This window comes from Eleutherodactylus coqui, chromosome 3 (genome assembly GCF_035609145.1).
Source record: "Eleutherodactylus coqui strain aEleCoq1 chromosome 3, aEleCoq1.hap1, whole genome shotgun sequence".
Lineage (NCBI taxonomy): Eukaryota > Metazoa > Chordata > Amphibia > Anura > Eleutherodactylidae > Eleutherodactylus > Eleutherodactylus coqui.
Window position 1 is genome coordinate 117748425 of NC_089839.1, and position 12077 is coordinate 117760501.

General features: G+C 42.9%; 1 protein-coding gene across 1 annotated transcript in view; it reads right to left on the reverse strand.

The window, feature by feature from the left end:
• Positions 1 to 12077, reverse strand: part of PCNX2 (pecanex 2) — a 397565-nt gene that overhangs the window by 66081 nt on the left and 319407 nt on the right. Inside the window, exon 26 of the mRNA XM_066594873.1 lies at positions 7245 to 7478. Coding sequence (XP_066450970.1) covers positions 7245 to 7478 — 234 coding nt within the window. The remainder of the gene's footprint in view (positions 1 to 7244; positions 7479 to 12077) is intronic.

Genomic DNA, 12077 nt, shown 5'->3' on the forward strand with positions numbered 1-12077 from the left:
AAATATGTCTTCTGGCCCTGCAAATGTGTCACAGAACTGCAGGGTTGCAGAGTTATTAACTACAGCAGAGCAGTGATTTTTCCCAGGCAGGAAATAAATTGGCGCAAGCCTGCTGTTAAACGTAGCTGGCTGCGTATGATTTCTTTACGTTCTCCACCCACCACACACGTACCCAGAACGCTGAGGACTGTCAGAGGCAGGCCAAATAGAATGTTTTCCCTTTTTTTTAAAGGAAAGGCCCACTGCGTATATTCAATCAATAATAAATATGTCTTCTGGCCCTGCAAATGTGTCACAGAACTGCAGGGTTGCAGAGTTATTAACTACAGCAGAGCAGTGATTTTTCCCAGGCAGGAAATAAATTGGCGCAAGCCTGCTGTTAAACGTAGCTGGCTGCGTATGATTTCTTTACGTTCTCCACCCACCACACACGTACCCAGAACGCTGAGGACTGTCAGAGGCAGGCCAAATAGAATTTTTTCCCTTTTTTTTAAAGGAAAGGCCCACTGCGTATATTCAATCAATAATAAATATGTCTTCTGGCCCTGCAAATGTGTCACAGAACTGCAGGGTTGCAGAGTTATTAACTACAGCAGAGCAGTGATTTCCCAGGCAGGAAATAAATTGGCGCAAGCCTGCTGTTAAACGTAGCTGGCTGCGTATGATTTCTTTATGTTCTCCACCCACCACACACGTACCCAGAACGCTGAGGACTGTCAGAGGCAGGCCAAATAGAATGTTTTCCCTTTTTTTTAAAGGAAAGGCCCAATGCGTATATTCAATCAATAATAAATATGTCTTCTGGCCCTGCAAATGTGTCACAGAACTGCAGGGTTGCAGAGTTATTAACTACAGCAGAGCAGTGATTTTTCCCAGGGAGGAAATAAATTGGCGCAGGCCTGCTGTTAAACGTAGCTGGCTGCGTATGATTTCTTTACGTTCTCCACCCACCACACACGTACCCAGAACGCTGAGGACTGTCAGAGGCAGGCCAAATAGAATGTTTTCCCTTTTTTTTAAAGGAAAGGCCCACTGCGTATATTCAATCAATAATAAATATGTCTTCTGGCCCTGCAAATGTGTCACAGAACTGCAGGGTTGCAGAGTTATTAACTACAGCAGAGCAGTGATTTCCCAGGCAGGAAATAAATTGGCGCAAGCCTGCTGTTAAACGTAGCTGGCTGCGTATGATTTCTTTACGTTCTCCACCCACCACACACGTACCCAGAACGCTGAGGACTGTCAGAGGCAGGCCAAATAGAATGTTTCCCTTTTTTTTAAAAGAAAAGGCCCACTGACTATATTCAATCAATAATATATGTCTTCTGGCCCTGCCTACACAATTCTGTCCCTGTAGTATTACTGCAGGGCGCAATGCTCTGCACAGCCGATTTTGAAAAAAAAAAAAAATGCAACACTGCTAACAGCAGCCTGCACAGTACTGCACACGGTTAAATGTGGCCCTAAGAAGGACCGTTGGGGTTCTTGAAGCCTACACTCACTCCTAACACTCTCCCTGCCTAACCACCACTTCTGTCCCTGTAGTATTACTGCAGGGCGCAATGCTCTGCACAGACGATTTTGAAAAAAAAAAAAAATGCAACACTGCTAACAGCAGCCTGCACAGTACTGCACACGGTTAAATGTGGCCCTAAGAAGGACCGTTGGGGTTCTTGAAGCCTACACTCACTCCTAACACTCTCCCTGCCTAACCACCACTTCTGTCCCTGTAGTATTACTGCAGGGCGCAATGCTCTGCACAGACGATTTTGAAAAAAAAAAAAAGGGCAACACTGCTAACAGCAGCCTCCACACTACTGCACACGGATAGATGTGGCCCTAAGAAGGACCGTTGGGGTTCTTGAAGCCTACACTCACTCCTAACACTCTCCCTACAACAGCTCCAACACAACAGCACTTTCCCTCAGCTAACTCACAAGGCATCTGAGGCGAGCCGCGGGAGGGGCCGACTTTTATACTCGGGTGACATCTGATCTCCCCAGCCACTCACAGCAGGGGGGTGGTATAGGGCTTGAACGTCACAGGGGGAAGTTGTAATGCCTTCCCTGTCTTTCAATTGGCCAGAAAAGCGCGCTAACGTCTCAGAGATGAAAGTGAAAGTAACCCGAACACCGCGTGGTGCTCGTTAAGAGTAACGAGCATCCCGAACACCCTAATATTCGCCCGAGCATCAAGCTCGGACGAGTACGTTTGCTCATCTCTAGTAACCTTGTGAAGCCAATATCTAGTTTCTATGCCCAGTTAATACAGCATCTTGTCCCGGGGGGAGAGAGAAGGACACCCAGAAGTGGGTCAATGATATTCCTGATTTGTTATCAGGGGAAGATGGAGACAGATTAGCAAATTCTGGCACTCCTTTGATCAGCGCTAGGGACAGGCCTCTTCAGGTTAAGTTTCTGCATCGCATATACTACACTTCTTCCAGACTGCATGTTATGGGGCTGCTTCCCTTGGTGATTTGCCCACGATACTTAATCACTGATGGGACCATTATACATATGTTCTGGGACTGTGGGGTCCTTTGAGAGTATTGGAGGGACGTTCTCATATTTATGGAGTCTCACCTGGGGGCCCCAAGGATCATGCTCTCTTTGGGCTTGTTAGAGACCTACCAGTGGCTTCGGCAACCCACACCTTATATAAATTACTGTTTTTTTTTAAAACCAAAAAAGTAATATTATTAAATTGGAGGCACCCTGGGAGGTCAACCATGAATGCATGGATCCAGGTGGTAAATTCTACAATTCCAATGCACAAACTGACATACATGGCTAGGGGATGCCCGGAGAAGTTTGACAAAATCTGGGGTGGTTGGGTGAACTGCCCTGCAACAGTAACTGAGATGTCTGTCTAGACATTATGAGATATTATACAGAATACCCATTTGACCTATTACCACGGCTAATTTTTTAAATTCTATTTTAAGAGTCGCGCTGCGCTGTTTGGGGGTGGGGTTTAGTGTTATTATAGTTTTCCTTTTTCCTGTAATTTTTGGATTTCTATGTTTTTTCCATTATTAATTGATAAAGTAAAAATAAAAATGCATAGCCAAATGTTATGATGCAAATAATTATGATTCTTCTGTTTCATGTACTATGTTGTATCAATATAATGTGCACTTTTTTGTGCCCGCTGTTTTTGTTTATCCGTCTATTTTAGCTAAATAAAAGTTCCATTAAAAATAAAAAATATTACTCACCTTTTAACTGACCCTCCTCTCCAACGCATCAATTCTAATTCAGATCCCTTCTAGTTTGATCCCCACAGCAGCAGGCTTAGACTGGCCTACTAGGGAGGTAACTGGTAGATCTCCAAAGCCAGCAACTCCTCTCAACAGTGCAGTCAGAGATGAGGATTTACTGCATAGGGCAATAGAACATGACGCTTGCATGCTATACCAGCGCAGAGGCAAGCCTGTCTTCTCCGTCCTTTTCTTTTTTCTGTGGGTAGACTCTAAATCCCAGCATGCTCTGAGAGCTGCAGTCCTTCGTTATTGGTTTTGACTCTTTTGAGTTGTAGCTAGGACCAAAACACCTTGGTCCTTAAGGGGTTAAGAATTACATTTCTGTAGCTAGGACACTAAAAGGTTAATAAGCACTATATTTGCATGAAACAGAAATTCATGATCTACAATGCAAAAAGAATCATTTTTGAGAGGCCCTTTTTATTTCAGTGTGACTGCCATGGGGTTAAGAAGCTAAAACATGGCATGGTGTTGAAGTAAAGGAAAGTTCTTCTACACATTCAGTTTGGGCTCTGTGTGTTGTCACCAATCTCCTTTGTAAATCTGTATAACGGTGGACACCCACTGGCGATATATTCTCTCTTGCGCTGCGAGAGCACGAGAAAACTCTCGCCTCGCAGCGCAAGAAAGACGCCGGTATAGGACCGGCATATCGCTAGTGTTTTCAATGGGGCCAGCGGCAGCAGCGCTAGCCCCATTGAAAACATAGGGAGAATGCCGCGGACTTCTGCCACAGCTGTGGCAGAAGTCCGCGGCACTCTAGCCCATTGCTTTCAATGGGATCGGCACTGCTGCCGATCCCATTGAAAGCACTGCTTTCTGCCAAGCCCCGTGGAATGATTATGGGGGAAGGGCTTAAAATATAATTCATGAGTGAATAGCTAAGGGTAGTGTATAATTGGCTGAGCGCTCAGCCAATAGCTAAGCAGTAGCTGCTATTGGCTGAGCCCTCAGCCAATCTGCACAGCCCTTTCAGGAGGCGGGGATTTTTAAATCCCCGACCGCTGAAAGAGCTTAATAGCAGCGCTGGGGGAGCCACCAGGAGGACGCGGCTGAGCGCCGGAGAGGTGAGTATAATTTTTATTTTTTTACACACTTTTGGCAGATTATCGGGGAAGGGCTTATATTTCAAGCCCTTCCCCCATAATCATTTCACGGGGCTTAGCAGAAAGCAGTGCTTTCAATGGGATTGGCAGCAGTGCCGATACCATTGAAAGCAATGGGATAGAATGCCGGGGACTTCTGCCACAGCTGTTACAGCTGTGACAGGTGTGGCAGAGGATTCCTTTATTCCCGGGGTCCCCGCAGGGATGAAGGAAACTCCTGCCACAGCTGTGGCAGAAGTCCCCGGCATTCTGCTTCTCTTTTCAATTGGGCTAGCGCTGCGGCCGCTGGCCCCATTGAACAGACTGGCGATATGCCGGCGTCATGCCGATATCCCGGCGTGATGCTGGCTTTTTTCTCGCACTGCGATGCGAGACTTTAACTTTAGTCTTGCATCGCTGTGGAGAAAAAAAAAATAAAAAAAATCGCCAGTGGGTGTCCACCCTAATTGTGTGAGTGAGTTGGAACAAGCCCACCAGGTGACAGCCAGCTGGGTACTCATATGAGCGTGGATTTTGGACAGCATATTTCTGAGATATAGATTACCAATTGGTCAGTGCAATTTGAGATAAGCACATTTAAAATAAATACAATAAATGAAAGTTTGCATCAATCTGCAGATTCATACAGATAATCTCAGCATGTAAAATATATGACCATGTAGACCTCATGTATATATATAAAGCTGAAAGCCCTGACTCACTGACTGACTGACTGACTGACTGACTCGCCAAAAGTTCTCCAACTTCCCAATGTCATAGAAACATGAAATTTGGCGCAAGCATAGATTATCTCCAATATAGGAAAATTAATTGGGTCCCAACTCGATTATTCAATTCTAGCGCAAAAGAATTGGCGTCGAAATTTTACGTACATAATCTAAATCTGTCACTTCCCAATGCCTTAGAAACTTAAAATTTGGCACGGGCATTGAATCTGACATAAATAGGAAAAACTAATGAGTCCCAACTCGATTATTCAATTGTATGCGCAAAAGAATTAGCGTCCAAATTTTACGTACGGAATCTAATTTTCTCACTTTCCGGTGTCATAGAAACGGGAAATTTGGCACGAGCATTGATTATGTCATAAATAGGAAAAGCTAATGGGTCCCAACTCGATTATTCAATTCTATGCGCAAAAGAATTGGCGTCAAACTTTTACGTGCGGAATGTAATTTTTTCACTTTCCGGTGTCATAGAAATAGGAAATTTGGCATGAGCATTGATTATGTCATAAATAGGAAAAGCTAATGGGTCCCAACTCCATTATTCAATTCTATGCGCAAAAGAATTAGCGTCCAAATTTTACGTACATAATCTAAATCTCTCACTTCCCAATGTCATAGAAACATGAAATTTGGCAGGAGCATTGATTATGTCATAAATAGGAAAAGCTAATGGGTCCCAACTCAATTATTCAATTCTATGCGCAAAAGAATTAGCGTCCAAATTTTACGTACATAATCTAAATCTCTCACTTCCCAATGTCATAGAAACATGAAATTTGGCAGGAGCATTGATTATGTCATAAATAGGAAAAGCTAATGGGTCCCAACTCAATTATTCAATTCTATGCGCAAAAGAATTAGCGTCCAAATTTTACGTACGGAATGTAATTTCTTCCCTTTCCGGTGTCATAGAAACAGGAAATTTGGCACGAGCATTGATTATGTCATAAATAAGAAAAGCTAATGGGTCCCAACTCCATTATTCAATTCTATGCGCAAAAGAATTAGCGTCCAAATTTTACGTACGGAATGTAATTTTTTCACTTTCCGGTGTCATAGAAGCATGAAATTTGTCACGAGCATTGATTATGTCATAAATAGAAAAAGTTAATGGGTCCCAACTCGTTTATTCAATTCTAGCGCAAAAGAATTGGCGTCGAAATTTTACGTACGGAATGTAATTTTTTTCACTTTCCGGTGTCATAGAAAAGGGAAATTTGGCACGAGCATTGATTATGTTATACACAGGAAAAGCTAATGGGTCCCAACTTGATTATTAAATTCTAGCGCAAAAGAATTGGCGTTGAAATTTTACGTGCGGAATGTAATTTTTTCACTTTCCGGTGTCATAGAAACGGGAAATTTGGCACGAGCATTGATTATGTCATAAATAGGAAAAGCTAATGGGTCACAACTCGATTATTCAATTCTAGCGCAAAAGAATTGGCATCGAAATTTTACATACGGAATGTAATTTTTTCACTTTCCGGTGTCATAGAAACGGGAAATGTGGCATGAGCATTGATTATGTCATAAATAGGAAACGCTAATGGGTCCCAACTCGATTATTCAATTCTAGCGCAAAAGAATTGGCATCAAAATTTTACGTGCGGAATGTAATTTTTTCACTTTCCGGTGTCATAGAAACGGGAAATTTGGCATGAGCATTGATTATGTCATAAAAAAGAAAAGCTAATGGGTCCCAACTCGATTATTCAATTCTAGCGCAAAAGAATTGGCGTCAAAATTTTACATGCGGAAGGTAATTTTTTCACTTTCCGGTGTCATAGAAACGGGAAATTTGGCACGAGCATTGATTATGTCATAAATAGGAAAAGCTAATGGGTCCCAACTCGATTATTCAATTCTAAGCGCAAAAGAATTAGTGTCCAAATTTTACGTATGTAATCTAATTCTCTCACTTCCTGATGTCATTTTATATAAAGGAAACGTCGCATGGTTACCTCCCGGTGGTATTTCCTGGGTAACGCAGAGAACTATGCAAAATGGTGAACATATTTTTTTTCCTCAGTATCTCTAAAGTAACCACGACTTCATAAGCTTTTCCGTGTGAACACCAGATAAACACCAGTACCAAATTAACTCGGGCGAAGCCGGGTATATCAGCTAGTTTAATATAAATACCTTGGTTTCCCTCTTAGCACAGTACTGAATCCAATCCAGATAAATGCCACAGAAGCTGGCTCTTGTGATACCCTGCAAACAGGGAATGTAGTCTTCGTCAATGTTGATATTAAAAATTGCCAAATCATATTCAACATGATTCCACCTTGTGTATGGCTGTAAAGCTTCCTTCATTGATTCATCTTTCAGCCAGTGCAATAGCTTTGGTGATTTCACTGTAAAGTATATTATACTCTGTGGAGACAATAAGCACATAAAAAAATGGTAATTATTTGTGTCGAGTGATATGTGGATTTTGTTATTGAGATCATGTCTATGTTGTGTGGGGACACTATGTGGGGGCACCATGTGCGTGCACTTTGTGGGAGCACTGTGTGGGAACACTGTGGGGGCATTGTGTGGGCACCATGTGGGGGCACTATATGGGGCACTATGTTATGTGGGAGCACTATGTAGGGGCACTATGTTAAATGGGAGCACCATGTGTGAGCACTATGGGAGCATTATGTGGGAGCACTTTATGGGGGGCACTGTGGGAGCACCATGTGGGGGCACTATGTAGGAGTACCATGTGGGGGCACTATGTAGGAGCACCATGTGGGGCACTGTGGGGGAGCCATGTGAGAGCACTATGTGGGGTTACTTTTACTGTGGGGTCACTTTTAATTACTTTCAATGGCAGAGCATCGTCATCTCCTGCCACTGCTGGTGACAGCTCTTGCAGGAAATTCCTTCATTGCCACGGCATGTCCCCTCATCACTGAACACTGTGACAATGATGTCACACTGTTCAGTGATGATGGAATATGCCAGGGAGATAAAGAAATCGCCTGCTAAAGCTGTCACAGCTGTAGCAGAAGATTGCGATACTCTCACATTGCTTTGAATGTGGCCAGCACACTGCTGCCGGCTCCTTTGAAAGCAGTGAGATGAAGGGATTCCCCGCAGGGATGCAAGGCGGTTTTTACATGAAATGCCTTGCATTTAGGGGACTCACATGGAGGGAGAGAGCGATATTGGGCTGTTAATCACAGCCAGATATCGCTCTCACCATAACAGCGTGCACCTCTCATAATGACGTCAGTCTTCCAGTCTGGAAACTACCCCGGCGGCGCCATCTTTGAATGTTTGTATAGGTCAGCTTTACAAGGAGATGATAACAAATAAAAAGGTAAGCAGAATATTGTTTTTTATGTGTAATGATGTATTGTTGTATAGCTGTCATTAAATAGCTGAGTGCTGCCTCTGATTGGTCACAGTGCTCAGCCAATCAGAGGCAGCCCTTTCAGCAGGCGGGGATTTTAAATCCCCACCTGCTGAAAGCACTTCAGAGCAGTGCAGGGAGAAGACCCGGTTGGATGCGCCTGAGCCCCGGCAGCTGCAGAGAGGTGAGTATGTATATATTTTTATATTTTCTACATTTTAGGGATGATTTTCAGGGAAGGGCTTATATTTGAAGCCCTTCCCCAAAAATCACTGCAGGGCTTGCCGGCAGCCCATTGCTTTCAATAGAACGGGCAGTAGCACCGGCTCGATTAAATTCAATTGGATAACATCGTGCTCCTGTGCCACAGCTGTCACAACTATGCCAGAATATTGCAATCTTCACTGTATGTTCTCAATGGGCTCAGCACTGCTGCCGCCGGCCCCACTGATCACAAGGTGAAACCCCTGGATGTGACAGCATCCAGGGGTTTCACATCCAAAAAAGACGGATGCAGAAGTTACTTGAGTTTTAAAATCCGCTGCCATATATTTTCCGCTGCGCATTTTTGTGCGCAGGTAAATATCGGGCTTATGACCACTGCCATTGAAAAGCATTGGTTCTTAATAGATGTGGATTGCAAACACAAGTAACATGCGCACATAAAAACGCGCGCCTGACTAAGCCCTTAATTTGTGTTTTGGAATGTAATGTGTATAGGGGTGAATGGCTGAATGCGTACTGCATCAATAGAAACCTGCCAAAGTTTTTCTGTGAGATTCATATGTAATCTGAGGCATGTGGAGTAAAAGCCCAGTGGCAAAAATCTTGGTTTTAAAATGAGGGAGCAATCTCTCTTCCACAAATCTGCTTCAATGCTTATGCTGCAGCAGATGCACTGGAAGTGTGTGGGTTGGGGGACTTGATGTACCTATAGGATGTAAGAACTTGTATAGTCCCAAGTGTGTTATGATATGAATTTTTGTTTTCAGACTCTTGAAGGAGTTGAGTTGTAAAACATTTTCTGCTAAGAGAAAGAATTGTGTAAATTCAAGAAAGTTGATAAAGCCATGCCAATAAACCCAGCAGAAGAGAATGGAGCCCTAGAGCTGGAGCCTCTCTGGGTATTCCAGTCCTCTCATTCTATTTATTAATTTAGTTGCTGTTCTTTGAACCCCCTCAAGCACTGCAACATTTTTCCTGAGCACCAGTGTCCAGAACTGTATACAGTATTCCATGTTAGGCCTGACAAGTGTCTTACATAGTGGAAGAATAATGTTCTCATCCCTCACTCCTATACTTCTTTTAACCCCTTCAGTGGCACGCCTGGAAATTTTCCGGGACTAGTTTCACTGCCCATGAAGATTTCCGGGCTGTGTTTTACTATGGGACTGTGCAGAACACAATGCCATAAGCTATGGCATTGTGTTCTGCACACACACCGCCTGCACAGTCCCACAGAGAACCAGTGCAGGACTTAAAAAAAAACCCCAAAAAACGGTAAGATATAATGGAGCTGCCAGCAAATCCCTGCTTCTTTTTTTGAACACCTGCACTGTTTACACTTTGCCACAGAGACCATCGGCTTGTCATAAACTGGCCGATGGTCCCCATGGCAGGGAGAGCTGGAGATCGGCTGTCAGATGATAGCCGGTCACCAGCTCTTACTGCAGAGAATGGAGAAAACCTCAGATCTCCGCTGTTTAACCCTTTACATGCCACAGTATATGCGACCGCAGCATGTAAAGGGCTAACAGAGGGAGGGGGCTCCCTCTGTCACCACCGGACCCACCTCATGGGTCTCTGTGGCACCCAGAGGCTTGAATATAGTCTCTGGGTCTGCCAGTTAAATTGGTCTATGATGCTCAGATTCTGTCTCAGCTTCATAGCTTGTCTAATACCCTGCTATGCCTCAGCATAGCAGAGTATTAGAAGTATAAAAAGAAAAGTATTATACAATTCCCCTAAAGGGACAAAAATGTAAAAAAAAGTTTAAAAAGTTTAAAAAAAAATAGTAGTCCTTGCGCTGAGCCAATCAGAGGCAGCACTCACTCACCCATTCAGGAATTCATGAATGGGTGAGTGAGAGCTGCCTCTGATTGGTGAGGGCTGTGACCAATCAGAAGCAGCCCATTCAGCAGGCAGGGATTTTAAATCCCTGCCTGCTGAATACTACGCAGAGCAGTTCAGGAGAACTGCCGGCCGGCTGTGGCTGAACTCCGGCTGCAGGGACAAGGTGAGTATATATGTTTTTTTTATTTTTACACATTTTTGGATGGTTTTCAGGGAAGGGCTTATATGTTTAAGCCCTCCCCGAAAATTCATCCTGCGCTCGCCGGCAGCCCATTGCTTTCAGGTGAGGCGGCTGTATTGCCGGCTCCATTGAATTTCAATGGGTGGACAGCGCTCCTTTGAGCGTGCTCGTTCGCCGAAAACGCTGCTAGCTGCAGATTTTTCAGCGAATCGTCGGCCCCCATCACGCGATTTGCGGATGCGCATCCGTCATGCGATCCGCAAATCACGGCAAAAAAACGGTCGTCTGACCGAGGCCTTACTTTGTAAAAAATAAAAAAATTTAAAACAAAATTACACATGGGGTATCCCTGCATTCGTAATTACCTAGAAAAGAAAGTTAGTACATTATTTAATCAGCAGGGTGCACGGCATGGAAAAAAAAATTAAACCGTGGCAAAAATAGCTAATTTAGCCTATCTTACCATACAAAAAACAGAATAGAAAGTCATCAAAATGTTGCACAGATCAACAAATGGTACTAATAAAAAGTACAACACTTAAAAACCCTTACACAGCTCCGTTGATAAAAAAAAATTAAAATGCAGGGGGGTCTTTGAATGCAGAGCTAAAAAAAATAATCATTTTTTTTTAACTGAAAAAGTAGCGAAGAAAAAAAATACTATTTCAATTTGGTATTGGAATAATCGTACAGGCCTGTAGAATTACTTTAATATATTATTTATACTACTCACAGAATGCGGTGCGAAATAAAAATTAAAAAAACATGACAGAATCACAGATTTTGCTAATCTTGCCCCTTGAAAAAATGCAATAAAAAGCAATCGAAATTTTACATATTCCTAAAAATTAGATAAATGAAGACTAGAGTTCATCCTGCAAAAAACAAGGCCTTCTAGAGCTCTGGCACTGGAAAAATAAAATTAATACGCCTCTTGGAATGTGGCGACACGAAAGCAAACATTTAAGAAACTTTTAAGGAAAAAATATGTTTTAAATGTACAAAAATAGCAAAACATTAAAAAAACAGTATAAACTTGGTATCGCCAGAATTGTGCTGACTGAGAGAATAATGTTATCAGATTTATTATTCTGCACACTGAATGCCTCAAAAATGAAATTCAAAAAAACAAATGGTAGAATGTATTTTTCCCCAGGCTCCCTACAAATTTTTTTACAAAAGTTATGCAATACATTATATATAACCCCAAATTATGCCATTAAAAAATACAACTTGTCATGCAAAAACCAAGCCCTCATATGACTGTGTCAATGGAAAAATGAAAAAGTTATGGCTCTTGGAACGCGTCTGGAAAATTAGTTGAAATTAAATGATTGCCCTGGTAGGTCTGACAGGGTGGTAAGAAACCACTGAA